This window comes from Mobula hypostoma, chromosome 18 (assembly GCF_963921235.1).
Source record: "Mobula hypostoma chromosome 18, sMobHyp1.1, whole genome shotgun sequence".
Lineage (NCBI taxonomy): Eukaryota > Metazoa > Chordata > Chondrichthyes > Myliobatiformes > Myliobatidae > Mobula > Mobula hypostoma.
Window position 1 is genome coordinate 4,147,632 of NC_086114.1, and position 20,386 is coordinate 4,168,017.

General features: G+C 41.4%; 1 protein-coding gene across 2 annotated transcripts in view; it reads right to left on the minus strand.

The window, feature by feature from the left end:
* The window catches only part of wdfy4 (WDFY family member 4), a 351,254-nt gene that overhangs the window by 112,572 nt on the left and 218,296 nt on the right, over positions 1-20,386 (minus strand). For both annotated transcript variants that reach the window (XM_063070340.1, XM_063070339.1), the window contains exons 40-42: positions 14,891-14,968; positions 9,444-9,668; positions 3,535-3,625 (exon numbers count right to left, since the gene is read on the minus strand). In XM_063070340.1, coding sequence (XP_062926410.1) covers positions 3,535-3,625; positions 9,444-9,668; positions 14,891-14,968 — 394 coding nt within the window. The remainder of the gene's footprint in view (positions 1-3,534; positions 3,626-9,443; positions 9,669-14,890; positions 14,969-20,386) is intronic.

The following is a 20,386-nucleotide window of genomic DNA, read 5'->3' on the forward strand; positions in this document are numbered from 1 at the left end:
GGCCGAGATGGCCTGTTTCCGTGCTGTAATTGTTATATGGTTATATGGTTCACTCAACCTCAATTACCTTCTTTCTCGCCATATCCTTTGATGACCTGATTAATCAGGAAACTATCAACCTCGGCCCAAGGACTTGGCCTCCACAGCTTTCTGTGGCAAAGCATTCCATAGATTCACTACTCTCTGGCTAAAAAAAATTCCTCCTTACTTCTGTTCTAAAAAGTCGCCCCTCAATTTTGAGGCTATACCCTCTAGTTCTAGATACCCCCCCACCATAGGAAACACTTTCTCTACATCCAACCTATCTAGTCCTTTCAATATTTGGTAGGTTCCATTGAGATCTAAATTCCATTGAGTACAGGGCCAAAGCTGCCAAATGTTCTGCATATGTTAACCCCTTCAATCCCAGAATCTCATGAACCTCCTCTAGACTCTCACCAATGACAACACATCCTTCCTGAGACATGGGGCCTAAAATTGTTGACAGTACTCCAAGTGCGGCTTGACTAGTGTCTTATAAAGCCTTAGCATTATCTCCTTGCTTTTATATTCTATTCCCCTTGAAAGGCATGCCAACATTGCATTTGTCTTCTTTACCACAGACTCAACCTCTAAATTAACTTTCGGGATGTCTTGCACGAGGACTCCTAAGTCCCTCTGCCCCTCTGATATTTGAACCTTCTCCCCATTTAGATAGCAGTCTGCACTACTGTTCTTTTTACCAAAATGCATTATCATACATTTCCCAACACTGTATTCCACCTGCCACTTTTTTGCCCATTCTTCCAATTTGTCTAAGTCCTGCTGCAAGTGATTCTTGAAAGATCATGAACAATGAATCCGTTATCTCTACAGTAATCTTTCTCAGGGCTCTGGGAGGTAGTCCATTTGGTCCAGGTGACTTATCCACCTTAAGACTTTTCATTTTGTCTTGCACTTTTTCCTTTGTAATATCAACAGCACTTCTTTGTCCCCAGTTAGTACCTCACCAGCATCATTCTTCAGTTGTCCAATGTCAGCCCTCACCTTCCTTTTATTCTTTATATAACTGAAAAAATGTAGTATCTATTCTATATTATTGCCTAGTCTGCCCTCATATTTCATCTTTTCCCTTCTTATAGCTTTTTTGGTTGCCTTTTGTTGGATTTTAAAAGCTTCCCAATCATTCAACTTCCCATTCACTTTTGCTACCTTATATGTCCTTTCCTTGGTTTTTATGCTGTCCTTAACTTCCTTTGTCAGCCACTGTTGCCTACCTCTACCATTTGAGTACTTCTTCTGCGAGACATATCTATCCTGCACCTTATGAACTATTTCCAGAAACTTCAGCCATCTCTGCTCTGCCATCATCCCTGCCAGTATCCTCCTCCAATCCACCTGGGCAAGCTCCTCTCTCATGCTTCTGTAATTCCCTTTATTTTATTCTGATGTTGATAAATGTGGCCTGTGCTTCTCCCCCCCAAATTACAGTATGAATTCAATCATATCATGATCACTGTCTCTTCAGGGTTCCTTTATATTAAGCTCCTTAATAAGATCTGGGTTATTACACAAAAGCCAATCTAAGATAGTCTTTCCCAAGTAGGCTCAAGCACAGGCTCCTCAAAAAAGCTATCTCGTAGGCATTCAACAAATTCCCTCGCTTGCGATCTGACGCCAACCTGATCCACAGACTTTGCCTGACACCAACCCGAATCTGCAAGGCTTATTGAGAAAGTAAGGAGGTATGGGATCCAAGGGACATTGCTTTGTGGATCCAGAACTGGCTTGCCCACAGAAGGCAAAGTGTGTTGTAGATGGGTCGTATTCCGCAGGGAGGTCAGTCACCAGTAGAGTGTCTCACGGATCTGTTCTGGGACCCCTTCTCTTTGTGATTTTTATAAATGACCTGGATGAGGAAGTGGAGGGATGGGTTAGTAAATTTGCTGATGACACAAAGGTTGGGGGTGTTGTGGATAGTGTGGAGGGCTGTCAGCGGTTACAGCAGGACATCGATAGGATGCAAAACTGGGCTGAGAAGTGGCAGAATGGAGTTCAACCCGGATAAGTGTGAGGTGGTTCATTCTGGTAGGTCAAATATGATGGCAGAATATAGTATTAATGGTAAAACTCTTGGCAGTGTGGAAGATCAGAGGGATCTTGGGGTCCGAATCCATAGGACACTCAAAGCTGCTGTGCAGGTTGACTGTGTGGTTAAGAAGGCATACAGTGCATTGGCCTTCATCAACCATGGGATTGAGTTCAAGAGCCATGAGGTAATGTTACAGCTCTATAGAACCCTGGTCAGACCCCACTTGGAGTACTGCGCTCATTTCTAGTCACCTCACTACAGGAAGGATGTGGAAACTATAGAAAGGGTGCAGAGGAGACTTACAAGGATGTTTCCTGGATTGGGGAGCATATCTTATGAGAATAGGTTGAGTGAACTTGGCCTTTTCTCCTTGGAGCGATGGAGAATGAGAGGTGACCTGACAGAGGTGTATAAGATGATGAGAGGCATTGATCATGTGGATAGTCAGATGCTTTTTCCCAGGGCTGAAATGGCTAACACAAGAGGCCATGGTTTTAAGGTGCTTGGAAGTAGGTACAGAGGGGATGTCAGGGGTAAGTTCTTTACTCAGAGAGTGGTGAGTGCGTGGAATGGGCTGCCAGTGACTATGGTGGAGGCAGATACAATAGGGTCTTTGAAAAGACTCCTGGATAGGTAAATGGAGCTTAGAAAAATAGAGGGCTATGGGTAACCCTAGGCAATTTCTAAAGTAAGTACATGTTTGGCAGAGCATCATGGGCCAAAGGGCCTGTATTGTGCTGTAGGTTTTCTATGTTTCTATGTTTCTCTGATTTTCCCAATTCCCTTGCATATTGAAGTCCCCCATTACAATTGTGACATTACCCTTATTACATGCCTTTTCCAGCTCCTTTGTAATCTTAACCCCACATCTTGACTACTATTTGGATTCCTATATATGATTCCCATCATGGTCTTTTTACCCTTTCCGTTTCTTAACTCCACCCACAAAGATTCAACATTTTCTGACCCTACGTCTCCTCTTTCTAAAGATATAATTCCATCTGTTACCAACAGAGCCACACCACCGCCAATGCCTTCCTGCCTGTCTCTTTGATACGAAGTTCGTATATCTTTTGGTTAAGCTCCCACTATGGCCTTTTTCCAGCCATTTGTTGGTTATGCCCACCAGGTCATACCGACCAATCTCTAATTGTGCCATGAGTTCGTCCACCTTATTCCGAATGCTATGTACATTTAAATAGAGCACCTTCAGTCCTGCATCTTCATGTTTATGATCGTTTTATATTTTGCATTTATGATCGTTCAGAAATCTGATTGGAGGGGAAGAAACTGTTTCTAAAATATCTCTAGTGCATTTAAGTTTGCAAAACATCCAGAAGTGCTTACCACAAAGGGGGCAAGGAAACAACTCACTATTTCAGGTATCAGATAAACCATCAATTTCTACCCCCGTGGGGATTCAGCCTGGCAGCAGGAATGTTGGAGAATCTGAAGAGTTTTACCTAAGTACAACTGGTCTTCAGTTCTTGCCATATGTTCATCTGTCGAGCACAACTTTAGGTAGAACTGCTCACATCCGGGTTTCTCACTGATCTGTGATGAAAGTAAAGACAAATATCAAGGATTTTGAGACTGGATTTTCTCCTTACGTCATTATAATGAACAACTCAGGAAGGAAATTTTCAGACGTGAAATGCTGTGGCAGATCACAAAGATAAACAAATAAAGATCAGCTTTGGTTGTCACATGTACTTCAAAACATACATGTGAAATGCATCATTTGCATCAAGTTAAATCAGCAAGGATTGCGCTGGGCAGCCCACAAGAGTTGCCATGTTTCTGGCACCAACACAGGACACCCACAACTCACAAACACTAACCTGTCCATCTTTGGAATGTGGGAGGAAAACAGAGGCCCCAGAGGAGACCCACACAGTCATGGGGAAAACATACAAACTCTTACAGACAGGAACAGGAATCAAACCCCAATCTTACAGTCCTGTCAAGTGGAACACTAACCGCTTAACAAAGTATGGTATGAGTTAATTCACTAAGATTGAGGCAAAAATGTTCCTTTATATCTTATTAAAGAAATTCCAATGCTTTCTCTAAATACAAGTCAAAATTCAGCGGAAAGCAAATTTAAAAATTCAGAATTGCCAGCAGGTCAGGCAGCATCTGTAGAGAGAACAATAGAATCAATATGCTTTCATCAGTTCTAGTAGCTGTAGTGTTTTATTCTTGTACCGTTGAGGAAAACAATGATAGTTGAGAAGTTGCAGAGGACACTAATGAGACCACACCTGGAAATATTGTGTGCAGTTCTAATCAGGCTACAGGAAGAATGTGATTAAAGTAGAAGAGGTGCAGAAAAGATTCACAAGAAAATTGCTGGAACTGAGCAACAGTTATAAGGAGAGACTGTTTTCCTTGGAGTGAGGGAGGCTGAGGAAGTTTGTAAAGTCATAAGGGACTTAGATGCAATCCTTTTCCCAGGGTTGGGGAGTCTAAAGCTGAAGGGCATAAGTTGAAGATGAGAGGGAAAAGATTTAAAAGGAACCTGAGAGATGAGTGTTTTTCAACACAGAGGTGTGGACATACAGGACGAGCTCCCAGAGTAAATGGTAGAGGTGGGTACAATTACAATGTTTAAAAGACACTTGGAAAAGTTCAGTGATAGAAAGGTTTGGAGAGATATGGGCCAAATTCTGGCAAACAGGACTAGCTCAAGAAGGTTACTTCGGTTGGCATAGATGAGCTGGGCTGCAGGGCCTTTTCCCATGCTGTATGATGATATAACTCTACGATTCACATGCAATAAGACCTGAACATGAAATGAATAAATGGAAAGGCTCATGTGAGAAACTGTGATCTGGAGAGCTAGAGAACATGCTACAAGGTGGGCAAGAATCAGCTTGGGCACAATGGGCCAAATGGCCTGCTTTGGGATTATTAAATTGATATGTTTTGATAGGTCATAAGTTCAACATTGTGTAAAGCTATCAGTCCCTTACCATCCACCCCCGCTACCTCACCTGGACTCATTTAGAGTCCCGGCAAATCATTGCCCTTTTGTAGTCAGTTCTAGGGATTTGCCAAAGACCATGATCGCCCATGCCTTGTGGCATAGCATATAACAACGAAGATGATGCTAGGGATGATTAAACCAGGACCTCTTCATCTCAATAGTATCACAGGTCATTGACTGCAATCTCGGTTTTAGGCTGTGAATAATGCAGTTTCCACCCCCTCCTTTCCTGCCTGCTGGTTTATTTTAGCTCAGCGGGGTCGTCTGTACAGAACAGTGTCTTTCCAACTGCCAATTCAGCAAGATTAGCCGAGATAGACTTTGCATATTTATTTAGAGATAGAGTACAGAACAGACCCTTCCGGCTCGTCGAGACGCACTGCTTCACAACCCACCTTTTTAACCGTAGCCTAATCACAGGACAATTTACAATGACCGATTAACCTATTAATCGTACATCTTTGGACTGTGGGAGGAAACTGCGGCACCCGGAGGAAACCCACGCTGTCAGGGAGAGAATATGCAAAGTTCTTACAGATGGCCGCGGCACCAGAACTGAACTGTGAACTCCAGAATTCCCCAAGCGGTAATAGCATCCTGCTGACCGCTACACTATCATTAGTGGTGTTTGTGTGTGGTGCTGAATGGAGCCAGCAGTCTCCCACTGCCGTGAGACCAAGCCTGCCTTCTCTGACAACGCAACCATTTTCCAAAAGCATTCTCAGCACAAAAAAGTCAGGGAAATTATAGAATCAAATGAAAGACAGTTCAGCCTATCAGATCCAGAACAACTCATGAAAAGAGCCTTTCATGGTCCTTTATGGATATTCCATGCTGTTAACTGCCAATAACATTGGGTATCTGTTGCAGGAAATATGGTTTGTGCAAAGCAACATCCCATCTATGCTAATGTGGCCATTTTTTTTAAATCAAGGGATAAATATTGCCTGGGGTCACCCTTTTGCATCATCAGAAGAGTGCCATCAGATTTTCTTTTATTTGCACTTATCAGGTCAGATGGAAAACTGATTTTCTGCACCTTCCAGAAGAAACCCTCTCCAACTTCTTCACTCAGAGCGTGGAAAGAGCTGCCAGCAGAGCTGGTCGATGCAGGGTTGGCTGTAATATTTAAGAGAAGTTTGAATAATTACATGGATGGGAGGGAAATGGAGGGCCATAGTCCAGGTGCAGGTTGATGGGACGAGACATAATAATAGTTCAGCACAGTGGATGGGCTGAAGGAGCGGTTTCTGTCCTGTAGTGTTCTATGAGGCACTGTTCCCCAAGCATGCCTTGGGCCTCGCTGTGACGGTCCAGCAGGTCACGTATTGATAGGTCAGAGTGGGTGTGAACTCGGACTTCAACTACTGCACAGAGTCTTGTCATCTTCAGAAGTTTTCGGATGACTCTGCCATAGTTGGATGCATCAGCAAGGGAGATGAGGCTGAGTACAGGGCTACGGTAGGAAACTTTGTCACATGGTGTGAGCAGAATTATCTGCAGCTTAATGTGAATAAGACTAAGGAGCTGGTGGTAGACCTGAGGAGGGCTAAGGCACCGGTGACCCCTGTTTCCATCCAGGGGGTCAGTGTGGACATGGTGGAGGATTACAAATACCTGGGGATACAAATTGACAATAAACTGGACTGGTCAAAGAACACTGAGGTTGTCTACAAGAAGGGTCAGAGCCGTCTCTATTTCCTGAGGAGACTGAGCTCCTTTAACATCTGTCGTATGATGCTGAGGATGTTCTACGAGTCTGTGGTGGCCAGTGCTATCATGTTTGCTGTTGTGTGCTGGGACAGCAGGCTGAGGGTAGCAGACACCAACAGAATCAACAAACTCATTCATAAGGCCAGTGATGTTGTGGGGATGGAACTGGACTCTCTGACGGTGGTGTCTAAAAGGAGGATGCTGTCCAAGTTGCATTCCATCTTGGACAATGTCCCCCATCCACTACATAATGTACTGGTTGGGCACAGGAGTACATTCAGCCAGAGACTCATTCCACCGAGATGCAGTACTGAGCGTCATAGGAAGTCATTCCTGCCTGTGGCCATCAAACTTTACAACTCCTCCCTTGGAGGGTCAGACACCCTGAGCCAATAGGCTGGTCCTGGACTTATTTCATAATTTACTAGCATAATTTACATATTACTATTTAATTATTTATGGTGCAACTGTAACGGAAACCAATTTCCCCCGGGATCAATAAAGCATGACTATGACTATGACTATGACTATGCAGTTAAAGTGACAAGAAGAGTCAGCACTGTGGCTGGGAGCTCAGGTTCACCCCTACACCCTGACCACAGGTGTCCACAAAGTGATCATCCAGTCTGGGTTTGGTTTCTCCACTGTTGGACTCTGATGTTTAAATCCAAGGTTCTGTCAGAAGTCAGGAAAGAGGCACCAAACATCTTGCTTCCCAACTGTTTTACTAAGTGCTGACAGAACAAAGGAAACGGGAGCAGAAGCTAGTAGTAGAAGGCTTAAAGAAAAGAGACTAAGATGTGGAAAAGATTAAGATGGCTCTGCATTGTGCTAAGCTATTTTATACCCACAGATAAGGGAAAATCCTATTCAAATTTATAGTTAACATATAACCAATTAGAAAGCTACTATTCAAATACTGCAGGACCAAGTTAACCAATGAGAAAGCACTTATTCAAATGACACAGAACAAAAAAGCTTCCAGAGCTCCAAGAATTATAACTTTCTGTAGCCACTGAAGGTATAATAAACTTTCATAAAATACAAGCAAATAATTGCTAAACAGCAAAAAAAATAATTAAATGGTAAGATCCAACAGTAGGGTAGGGGAGACTACATTGTGAACACAAAATTGGTACATTGGATCAGAAGGTAGACAAGCGATTCATTGCCTGTGGTTGCACTGGGAAAGTGCTATGGGGCAGGGGAGGCTGGTGGGAACTGAAGAGCGGATCAGGGCCCTTGCGAAATGCTAAAGTTGGAGGGGTTGGGGTGAGGGGAAGGTATGTCTGGTGATGGAATCTCTTTGAAGCTGGTGGAAATCGGGGAGGAAGGTTAGATCCAGAGTAACTCTACCCTTGCTCTGTCCCAGAGGAGACAGGGATGAGAGCAGAAGTGTTGGAAATGGATGAAATATGATGAAGGGCTTTGTCGACAGGATGCATGGTTCAGAAAGAAAGAATAAACTCAAGGTGTTCTTTAGAAGCTGGAAATCAAGAGCAACTCACACAAAATGCTGGCAGAACTCAGCAGCTCAGGCAGCATCTATGGAAGAGTATAAAGAATCAACACCTTTATCAGAAATATAGTCTTTTTTTTTGGATGTCACCAAAAACGAATAATATACAACGAAAGTTTGAAAGGACTTTTTAATCCAGCAATGTCAGTTACAGGACTCATCCTCGGAATCAGAGTTTGATTACGTGAATTTACACGTATAAACCAGACCCAATGTCCGGTTTGGAATGGAAAATGCCCCTTTCATTTTCCCTAAGATCGTACATCACAGGGAATTCCTGTTATTCTATTTTCAGAAGCTACCATGAATTTCCTATGTCGAGCAAGTTTCAGATGTGTGTACGTTTTGCTAGTGGCTTCAGCAAGAGACTGCTCAGAGCAACTCAGCATGTTTTCAATGACGATTGGAAGGGGCCCTGAAATGGTATCATTTAGAACTTAACATACACTCAGTGGCCACTTTGTTAGGTACACCTGCTCGTTAATGCAAATTCCTAATCAGCCAATCATGTGGTGGCAATTTAGTGCATAAAAGCATGCAGACATAGTCAAGGTTCAGTTGTTATTCAGACAAAACATCAGAATGGGGTAGAAATGTGATCTAAGTGACTTTGACCATGGAATGATTGTTGGTGCCAGACAGGGTGGTTTGAGTATCTGAGAAACTGCTGATCTCCTGGGGTTTTCATGCACAACAGTCTCTAGAGTTTACAGAGAATGAAGTGAGAAGCAAAAATCATCCAGTGAGTGGCAGTTCTGCAGATGAAAATGCCTTGTTAATGATAGAGATCAGATGAGAATGGCCAGACTAGTTCAAGCTGACAGGAAGGCGACAGTAACTCAAATAACCACACATGACAACAGTGGTGTGCAGAAGAGTATCTCTGAACACACAACACTTTGAACCTTGAAGTGGAGGGGCTGCAGCAGCAGAAGATCATGAACAGACACTCAGTGGCCACTTTATTAAGTGCAAGAAGTAGTTTCCACTTAAGCACTCCTGAGAGAAGAGACATATTTATTGCACATCTTAATATCACAAACACATGGAATGAATTCTCTGTCTTAATTAACAGATGCACCACTTTGCCAGTTTAGACACTGACAGGGTTCTGAAACAGTGAATTCATTCTCCAAAAGATATAATCTTACTTCACTTTTGGCTTCCTTGGTTCGACAGGCGCCATGAGCGTAATTGATGCAAATGGTCTGTCGTCTCATCTTCTTTCTGATTCGACTGGGGCCCTCAGCCATGTCCAGAATCCAGGCACCCTGCTGGAAGCCTGATGAAGGACCCCATAATCCTCTCTCTTGAAGCAGCTGCTGTTCAACCTTGGCCCAGTCTTTTGATGCACGGTTCAGAATGCACTTCTGCATCTGGGGACACAAGAGAGAAGCCTCAGCAGATGATGTCTACTCAGCCTGCAGCTGCCAGTCCTGTTGGCACTTATCCCCCTTATATATACAGTGGATTCCGGTTAACTGGGACACATCGGGACCAGTACATTTTGGTCCAATAAACAGCTGCTCCAATTAGCCAAAGTTTCATGGAAATAGTTAAAAGGTATTAAAAAGACAAAGTACCATTTAACTGAGTAACAAATTATGTATTTAAATAAAATACAGAACAAATTAGAACACAACCAATACTTATATAATACTATACAGCTGTGTATAGTTCCTAATAGTTATCGATGGAGGAATTCACCTGCTGTGTTCTATTGATTGATTAAATGAACAAAATGAGTGCATACACCTAGTGCAGCTAAGGGACTGCCTTCATACAATGCTTTAGACGATTACATCCTCCAAACCTTCATTCTCATTGTAACATTCAAGATAATTGTCGATAGATATGTTTAAAATCTTCATAGTTCCTAACTTGATGAAGTAGTGAAATTATTTCATTTTCACTCCCAGCCATTTCTAGCATCTCCAAGCCTGAATGCTTGAAATCGCAGTAAGCAAGACAGTTCTGAATTGCCGTACTGTTTGTTTCTCACCAACTGTAGTAACCAAAGTCACTGCCTTTTGATGACAAGCACATGCATCTGATGCTGTTTGAGCTTGAACATTCTCCCCGTGACCACGCAGGTTTCCTCAGGTGCTCTGCTTTCCTCCCACATTCCAAATACATACTGGTTGCTAGGTTAATTGATGATTGTAAATTATTCTGTGATTAGGCTAGGGTTAAATCGGGTATTGTTGGGCAGCACGGCTCAAAGGGCCAGAAGGGCTTACTCCTCACTGTATCAATAAATAACTAAATAAATATGGTTCATTCTAAACACGGTGTAGTGTCTAACGGCCATGTGACTGACACTACAGTCTCCTGCCCCAATTAAGCAGCACAGTGTCCCAAATAAACGAAGGTAATCCCGGCTATTTTCTCAATTAGTTCTCGTTCTATAAGTTGTCCCAAATAAACGGCTGCTTTCTCCTGAATCGTGATATGAGATTGTTAAGAGGCACTTGGATACGTACATGGATAGAAAAAGTACACTCAAGGTCAATGTATTATCAAAGTACCACAAACTACCTCGAGATACATCTTCTTGGAGGCATTTACAGGAAAATAAATAAATCCAATAGATTTCATGAAAAACCTACACACAAACAAAGAATGGCAAACAACCAAACTGCAAAAGAAGACAAATTATGCAAATAAAAAAGTAAATCATACTAAGAACATAAGTTATGTCCTTGAGAGTGGGCCTGTTGGTTGCGGAATCAGTTTAGTGTTGAGCTGAGCGAAGCTATTCTCGCTGTTTCAGGAGCCTGATGGCTCAGAGGTAATGACTGTTCCTGAAGCTGGTGGTGTGGGTCCTGAGGCTCACCCTCTCTTCTCGCTGCTGCCATCAGGAATGAGGTGCAGGAGCCTCAGGTCCCACACCACCAGATTCAGGAACAGTTACCACCCTTCAACCATTAAGCTCTCAAACTAGAGGTGAAACTTCAGTCACTCCAACAGTGAACTGCTCCCACAACCTGTAGACTCATTCTCAAGGACTCTACAACTCATGTTTTTATTTTATTTACAAACGTATTTATTATTTTTTCTTTTTTTGCATTTATACTGTTTATTGTCTGGTTGCTTTTCCTTTTTAGTTGTGCACAGTTTTTTATTGATTCTATTGTGTTTCTTTGTGAATGCCTGCAAGAAACTGAACAATATATTTACATGCAACACACACAAAATACTGGTGAACGCAGCAGGTCAGGCAGCATCTATAGGAAGAGGTACAGTCGATGTTTCAGGTCAAGACCCTTTGTCAGGACTCAAATAAATTTACATTGAACTTTTTGAACTTTGATTTGTGAAACTAATGGGATAAGTCACTGAAACTGCATGGTGAGTCTTTGAATTGTTCTAATCAATAGTGATTAATAAAGAACTACATTTGGTTGGTAAAGTTGATGTCCGGCATGTTTTTGACGTATCATCATCATTATTATGTGCTGTGTTGTATGATCTCATACCATGATTATTCTTAGCAAATTTTTCTACAGAAGTGGTTTGTCATCGCCTTCTTCTGGGCGGTGTCTTTACAAGACGGGTGACTCCAGTCATTATCAATACTCTTCGGAGATTGTCTGCCTGGAGTCTGTGGTTGCATAACCAGGACCTGTGATATGCACTCAAGACCTATTGTAATCAAGGCCAGTGTACCAATTGTCTTCGTGACTGCTTGCTATACCTGCATTTCCTGGTGTACAAGGATACTCAGATCTCTTTGCACATCAACATTTCCAGTCTATCACCAGTTAAACTGCACACTATACTGCATCTGAACTCCACCAAGGACGGTTCAAAGCCTGGCTGTGAAAGGAAGAGGTCCGGGCATGAGGCTAACAATTCCATGTCATACAGAAACGGCAATAGAAGCTCCCGAGACCTCACCCCTAGAAGAGGAAGGATGCATCAAGAAGACGGGCTACCCTTGGGAAAATGTGATAGATTGGCCCAAGTCAGAGGACTCTGCTGAGCAGCTGGTGGCGGCCTGTGCCCCAAAGTAGGTTATGAACAAAAGAAAGTAAGTATATGGTATATGGCATACGGCATACGGCATGTATTTGTTTAATTAGTTAATTAGTGATACAGTGCAGAAACAGCCCCTCCGCTCAATGACCCACACCGCCCAACAACCCACATATTTAACACTAGTCTAATCATAGGACAATTTACAATGCCAAATAACCTACTAACCGGACCATCTTTGGAGTGTGGGAGGAAACTGGAGCACCCGAAAGAAACTCACGCCATATGTATTTTCCCACTTACAGAACTTCTCTAAATAACCTTGAATCCTCCTTGCACCTTGCTTACAACACACATTCCTGTCCAGTTTTACGTTATCAATGAACCTAGTGTCACTTCATGTACATACAATCAGTATAACAGTTACTCGTACATAGTGGTTTAGAGGACTGCTTTTATATTTATATTTATTCTGGTTTTTTTTGTTTTTTATTGTGTTCTTTATGCTGTATCAGATCCGGAGTAACAATCATTGTGTTCTCCTTTACTCTTGTGTATTTATTTATTTAGTGATACAGCGCAGAATAGGCTCTTCTGCCCATCAAGCTACCCCTCCCCAGCAACCCCAACAAGCACCATTTAACCCTAACCTAATCACAGGACAATTTAAAATGACCAACTAACCCACCCAGTACATCTTTGGAGTGTGGGAGGGAACCGCAGCACCCAGAGAAAATCACACTCATTCCACAGGGAGGATCACAGAGGCTCATCCCAGAGGATGCCACAACTGAACTCAGAGCTCTGATGTCCCAAGCTGTAATAGCGTAGTGCTAACTACTATGCTACCTTGGCAACCAAGTACCGTGACAATGACAAAAAATAATCTTGAATCTGGAACTTAGAAAAATTACATTTGTTTTCCCATCAAACCACTGGTGTGTAGTGTGAATAGCTGAGTTGAAACACCAATCCCTGTGACAGCAGACATAGCTTCCACCATGAAAAGGTCCCATTTGTGCTAACTCTCTGCTTCTTATCTGTCAATCAATTTTTCAATCAATGCCGATATATTACTCCAATCCTCAATCTGGGAAAGCCCATTCCCTGGTTGGCTCCTCAGTGTGATGGTCCATAAATCATCTTGTGCACTTTCCAGGAATTTACCGACCACAATATTATCCTTAATCAGTTTTGGGCAGTCTACATTTTGATTAAAGTATTCCATTATTAACAAAGTATTCTTTTTACACACTCTAAATTTCCGCTTAATGCTGCCTTCGATATTACCAAATGAGAATGTAATTGGGTTATTATTAATTATCACTAAAACTAATCCAGTTACATTGTTATTATAATGTTGCTTATGAGATTCTTGGAGATTACCTGTCAATGTGGTCAGACACTTTTTAAAGATATATTCAATCATTCTATCATTTATCCATTAACTCATGCAGCACAGATCATGTTTCTTGCAAAGTACAGCATCTAACAGAGATCCAAACATACTGATCACTCAGGGCAACTGGTGCAGAACATTCTGGAATTGTTGGCTTAAAAGGTCAAATAGTTTGGAGTTTTATTAATTCACCCTCTGGGCCATCACATTATCTGATACTGAACCGGTCAGAAGTGAACTGGTGCTGCGTTACAGGTTAGTTTTCAGTTTGCCTAACAGAAATAAGCAAAACAACACGTATAACATAAATTATATATTATTTATATAAATAGTAATGATAATAAATACATATACATACACACAAACACACTTACGTTAGATGAGAGAGAGAGAAAGAGGGAAGAGGGGGAGAGAAGGGGGAGAGAAGGGGGAGAAAGGGGGAGGGAGGGAGGGAGGGAGAAGTGGGAGGAGGAGGGGGAGGAGGAGGGGGAGGGGAGGGGGGAATATTGCACAAATTATCCAAACTGCAGCCTAACTAAACTTTTATTCAACTACAAGGGTTGGGAGTTGTGCCGAATTGCATGTAACATCTCTGGGAGTTGTGCAGGTCTTGTTTTAACGACAGTTTTTGGAAGTGAACAACTCCAGAGAAGGGAAGGCATGCCTCCTTCTCGCTGCTGCCATCAAGAAGGAGATACAGGAGCCTTAGGTCCCACTAGGTTCAGAACAGTTCTTACCCTACAACCATCAGGCTCCTGAACCAGCGTTGATAACTTCATTCACCCGCACTAAACTGATACCACAACCTACAGACTCACTTTGAAAAGCTCTACAACTCAACTTGGCAGTAACTTTTCTTCTTTTGCACTTAGTTGTCAGTCTTTGCGTATGTATAGTTTTTCATAAATTCTATTCTACTTCTTTATTTTCCTGTAAAAGCCTGCAAGAAAATGAATCCCAGGGTTGTATATGGCGACATACAGTATACGTACTGTACTAATAAATTTACTTTGACTTTGACAATACCCAAGAATTCAGACTATCTTGGTATTTTCAATAGGGACCCAATTTATCATTAGCACTAATCACAATCATGATTCAACAAAACAAAAATGGCTGAAATCCAAATTTGAGATGCTTCTTAGTGTCAGTAAAGGATCTCAGGAGATACACTCCAGGGAGGAGTAATATTCCACTGCAAACTTCCTTCTGAAATATTACCTGCTTATGTTCGATGTGAAGGCTGGCAAACACATCTTGTCCACTTTTCCTTTCTTCATCCATTCTGATTATGAAATCCTATACACATACAAAAGAGGATTAGAGATGTGTTTCCATGAACAGTAAAACTTTAATAATCCACTGTCACACTTTAGGAATCCTGATAGTTTTACCGGCTTCACCCAGTACTGCACTCCATTCCCACTCTCTGGAGCGCTAGTTCCCGTAATCCCTTTCAACTATTGGATGAGACTGTTTAATTCTTAGTTTAGACTGCTTAATTGGTATTTTCTTTGAAGTTTAACAATTAACTATCTGCTTCTGTTTTATATAACTACTTACAGACATGCAACTGTTTATTATGCTTCCTAGTAATTACAGTATGCATATTCATGCAATTGCTCCCTTCGTGGTTTCATTTGTTTGATTCTGGAAGCTTTTCTTGGTATTACATCATTTGAATAGGGACTTTCTGATTGGTAAACTCTTATCTAACAATTTGAATAGAATGCTTCTTATCTACGGTGTATAAAAAGAGCTGACCATGAGGCTCCTACAACTTTTTGCTTCTCTCTTCCTTCACTTACTAGACTCCTATCACTCTCTGTTTTCCAGTTCTTTATTAAAACTTAATACAATGATCAAGATGCAACAGGTTTTGTGCCTCTTTCCTGACTTCTGAAAAAACCTTGGATTAAAAACACCAGAATCCAACACAACTCATGAAGACCCAAGTTCCCACATTCACTTTAAATTCACTGAGTTCACCATCTCAGTTGTGCACCGTCTAAACATAGTGAACTAAATGTGTGTTGGTGTATTAATAGGGTCAGAGAACCTGCCAGTCCAGCACATCTAAAAGTCCTGAGAGTGCCACATCACTGATAATTTACTGTATCAACAACATGGATGCAACAGCAGTGTAGGGGTTAGCAGATGCTACTATGGTTTGGGCTGCCAGAGTTTGGAGCCCATTTCTGGCATTATCTGTAAGAAAGTTCATACGTTCTTCCCATTTGTACATGGTTTCCTTGGGGTGCTCCAGTTTCCTCCCACAGTCCAAAGACATACCAGTTAGTAGGTTAATTGGTCATTGTAATGTGTCCTGTGATCAGGCTAGGATTAAATCAGTGGGTTTCTGGGTGGTGCGGTTCAAGGGGCTGGAAGGTCCTGTTCTGCACTGTATCTATAAATAAATAAATTTAATATAAACAGAATAAGATAAAGATTAGCTTAATTTGTCACACATACATTGAAATATCAAAATGTTCAGTGAATACTGTCGTTTGCATCAACAATGCATTTCACTGTGTTTCAATGTTTTGATGTACATGTTACAAATAAAGCTAATCTTTAATCTTTAATTTAGGCAAATGGGATTAGTTTGCTGAGCATCTTGGACGTTATGAATGGGCTGAGCTGAGTGGTCTGTTTCTATACTGCATGACTGTGCTCAGCATCTCAATCCCACTCACTCAGCTTGTTTCTCTACCTCTGCTGCATCTTCTACGTTGCCTTCAATTCCTGAGATTCCAGAAACAGCCTAAATCCTCAAGATTAAAGATCTCAAAGGTTAGCTTTATTTAATCAAAACATCAAAACTTGCAGTGAAATGTATCGTTTGTGCACCGACACAGTCCACAGATGTGCTAGGAGCAGCCGACAGAGGTTGGGATGCTGCTGGAACAAACATAGCCTGCCCACAACCAACCCTAACCCTTCTCTTTGGAGTAGGACCAGAGCACCTGGTCACGGGGAGAATGTACAAGCTCCTTACAGACAGCAGCGGGAATTGAATCCCAATCGATGATCATTGGTGTGGTAACCGCTATATTACTGTGCCGTCCTGTCCTATACATCTACTTATTGACTCAACACTCATCAGCCTCTCAGGAAGGGTATTTCAAAGGTTCTCAAACCTTTGAGCAAAAAAAATTACTCATCTCAATTGAAGATGGAAATAATAATAATTTCATTTATAGTGCACATTTCATACAGACGATGTAGTTTACAATCAGATTAAAGTACAAACATGAAAATAAAATAAAAAATAAAAATAAAAATGAAAGGCAAACAGAGGTTAGTTAAAGACAGGGTTTCGGGGGACTCTGAGGCTTATGTCGCATGTGTTTCTGGATTCTGGTTACTCCTTTTTGCTGTTTTTGAGTGGTTTGATCGAAGCAATGTGTGGACTGGGGTGCTTCGGCGCAGACTGGCTCTGCGGCCTTCAGTCAGCTAGCAAAGCTGAACTGAAGTAAACTGAACACTCCTGGACTTTTGGTTTGATGTTGATATTCTGTGTGTTGTTCACTTGCTTTTTGCCATTTGCACTATTTGTCCTTTATTCACACATTGGGTGTTTCATGTTTTCTAGGAACAGGTTCCATGGTGTTTCTTTGGTTCATGGCTGCCTGTGGGAGGACAAATTTCACAGTTGTATTCTTTATGCATACTTTGATAATAAGTGTACTTTGAACTTCGAAATAAATACGTTTTGAGCTGACATTTAACAGTGCCAATTGAGTCTGCATCCCTGATAGTTTTAGGTATTGAATTCCACAGTTTAGGAGAACAGCTCAAAAAAGATGACCTGCCAATAATCTTTTGAGGGAAATAGTTTAAATTTAAGAGACTGGTGGAAGAAGACCTGAGAACTCAAGCAGGATGAAAAAATGAAAGTGATTCAGTGATGTACTTCGCTCCCAAGCCACTGAGAGCTTCAAAACTTTGTAAGAGAAATTTATGATCAATTCTAAGAGATACAGAAAGCCAATGCAGAGTAGCTAGTATGAGAGTGATATGTTCCTTTATCCTGGTTTTGGTTAAACATCGATCAGCACCAACATCACCTTATTGATTGATCATGTCTGCTGCCTTCAGCTAAGGAAAAGTGACTGAGCTTTCTCAGTAAACCACTCTAAGGCGTATGGTGGATTATAACGGTAAAACAGTAAAGGAGCATTTCCCAGGTCTGAGTGAACACGGTACTCATAAGTTACTCTTTTTATAATGAAGAGTAACGTCATAGGGCTAGAAACAGGCCCTTTGGTCCATCCAATTCACCCATTACCTTCAAAAGGGGTGGTTCAAAAAGGCAGCTTCCAACATTAATGACCCCCATCACCCAGGACATGCCCTCTTCTCACTACTACAATCAAGGAGGAGGTACAGGAACCTGATGGCAAACATTCAACGTTTCAGGAACAGCTTCTTCCCTTCCACTACCAGATTTCTGGATGGATAATGAACCCATGAGCACTACCTCACTATTTAAAAAAATTTTTTGTGCTACTTATTTAATTTAATTTTCTTTTTTTATGTATACTTCTTATTGTAATTTTTAGTTTTTATTATTATATATTGCAGCGTACTGCTGCTGCAAAACGACAAATCTCACAACATATGCCAGAGATATTAAACCTGATTCGATTCTAATTCTGATTCCAATTCATGTCTACTACTATATCCCAATCTTTACTTAATACATAATCACTAGGCACTGGAATACAAGCCAACATGAGCTCCTCAAATCTTCAACTTCATCATCCTAGACTCAATGATATATGAATTACAAAAAAATGCGCATCCTGGTAATCTGAAATAAAAAAAGAAACTATCCAGCAAGTCGGGTAGCATCTGCAGTGAGAGAGACAGATTTAACATTGCAGGTCATAGAGCACCCGTCACACCCTACGGGTCATTAGGCTCAAATGTTAATGCTGTTTTTGTTTTGGGACAACCTGCTGATTGTCCCAAGTATTTTCTGTTTTCTCTTCACTAAGATGTGTACACAATGCCTTTGGAACCAATCGGTTAGGTATTGTTAGGACTCTGCTAAGGGGATGCATGATGCTCATACAACCTATCATGAAACCAAATTTCAGATAAGTTGTCCAATTTAAAAATAGCATTTGATGTAATCAAAAACAAACAATAAAATATGCATTGAACATATAAAGAAAACAGTAAAAGCTAGTTAGTGCACAGTTTAATGATTGTGGCAGTTAACTCACACACCACCTAACGGCCTCTTTTACTCTTCAAAAATATTACATAAAATTTATACATCCCAGGGTCTCATTTCTTTTCCTCACTATAAATAGTACAACAATTAATTGAAGCTTTGTTGATCGCAGATAATGTGTGACTAAATTTGAAGGTTTCCTTCCCATTTAATACAATGTTTAAGAGACTATGTTAATCTTGACTAGGTTATAATTTGACATGCATTCTTTGTTTAGTTTTCTTTCTCTGTAAAAGTGACACGGCAGACGCAAACATAATTACATTCTCCCCGCTGTGAGAGAACAGACATTGTGAACAGTACAGATGGGTGCTGGCAGAGAGCCAGGCCCCGATATCCCACAGAGAAGTTATATTCATTAGTAGCGCACAGCAGGAAATGCCTGCACAACGTGAAGGCAGTGATTATATTGTGTTTGTTTACAGGATCATTAAGCTTTTAGTCACAGCTAAGCACTGACAAAACATTATTGTTACTTAACTGAAACTCTCACTGAATTAACCCATCAAGCAAATATGAGCTGGGCCCCAGCGAGACCGTACAATTGCTAAGCTAATAATTTTGTTCAAGGTCATTCCTTGTTACCAAGCCAGTCAATCATTTTTCCTGATGATTTAACCATAATAGCTTGTTCACTGCATTGATAATGTCACAGTGCCTCCTGTTTTGATTTTGAACTGATAGCTTCATAATGACCTGAGGCTCCATTGTACCACGGGAAATTGCACATGACATACAACCTCTCATGGTCCCAGAATACATCCCACACTGTCACCAACACCTCTACTTTCTGAAGAGGCTGAAGAGAGCTGGACTTTGCACATCCATACTCATGTCATTCTGCAGATGCGCAGTAGAGAGCATCCTAACAATCTGCCTCAGGGCTTGGTTCAGTGCGGTGGACAGCAAGGCTCTACAGTGAGTAGCCAGAACTGCCCAATGCATCACCAGCACCATCAGGGGCATATACACTGAAAGGTGCCAGAAAAGGGCCAATAAAACCATGAAGGATCCCATCCACCCTCATGGGCTGCTTATCCCACTCCCATCGGGGCCAAAGCTATGTAGTATCCATGCTAGGGCCACCAAACTCAATTTTTGCCAAGCAGTAAAATTGATGAACACCTCCACCCATAATGCAACCACTACCTTATTATTTCCTTTCACTCACCGTATGTACAACCCAGCGGCGTCACTTTATGGACATCCAAACAATCTATGCATATAAGCTATTTTATGTATTTATATTTATTGTGTGTGTTTTTTAGTATTATTATTGTGTTATTTATCTCTCGTGGTTCTTTTGTGCTGCATTGGATTGGGAGTGACAATTATTTTGTTCTCCTTTACAGTTGCACACAAGAAACAATATTAAACAATTTTGAATCTTAAGTCCAGGAGTACTCTATGTCAGAAGTGTATCCATCTATTTTCTGCATAAAATATAGTGATGGCTGACAACAAGATACATC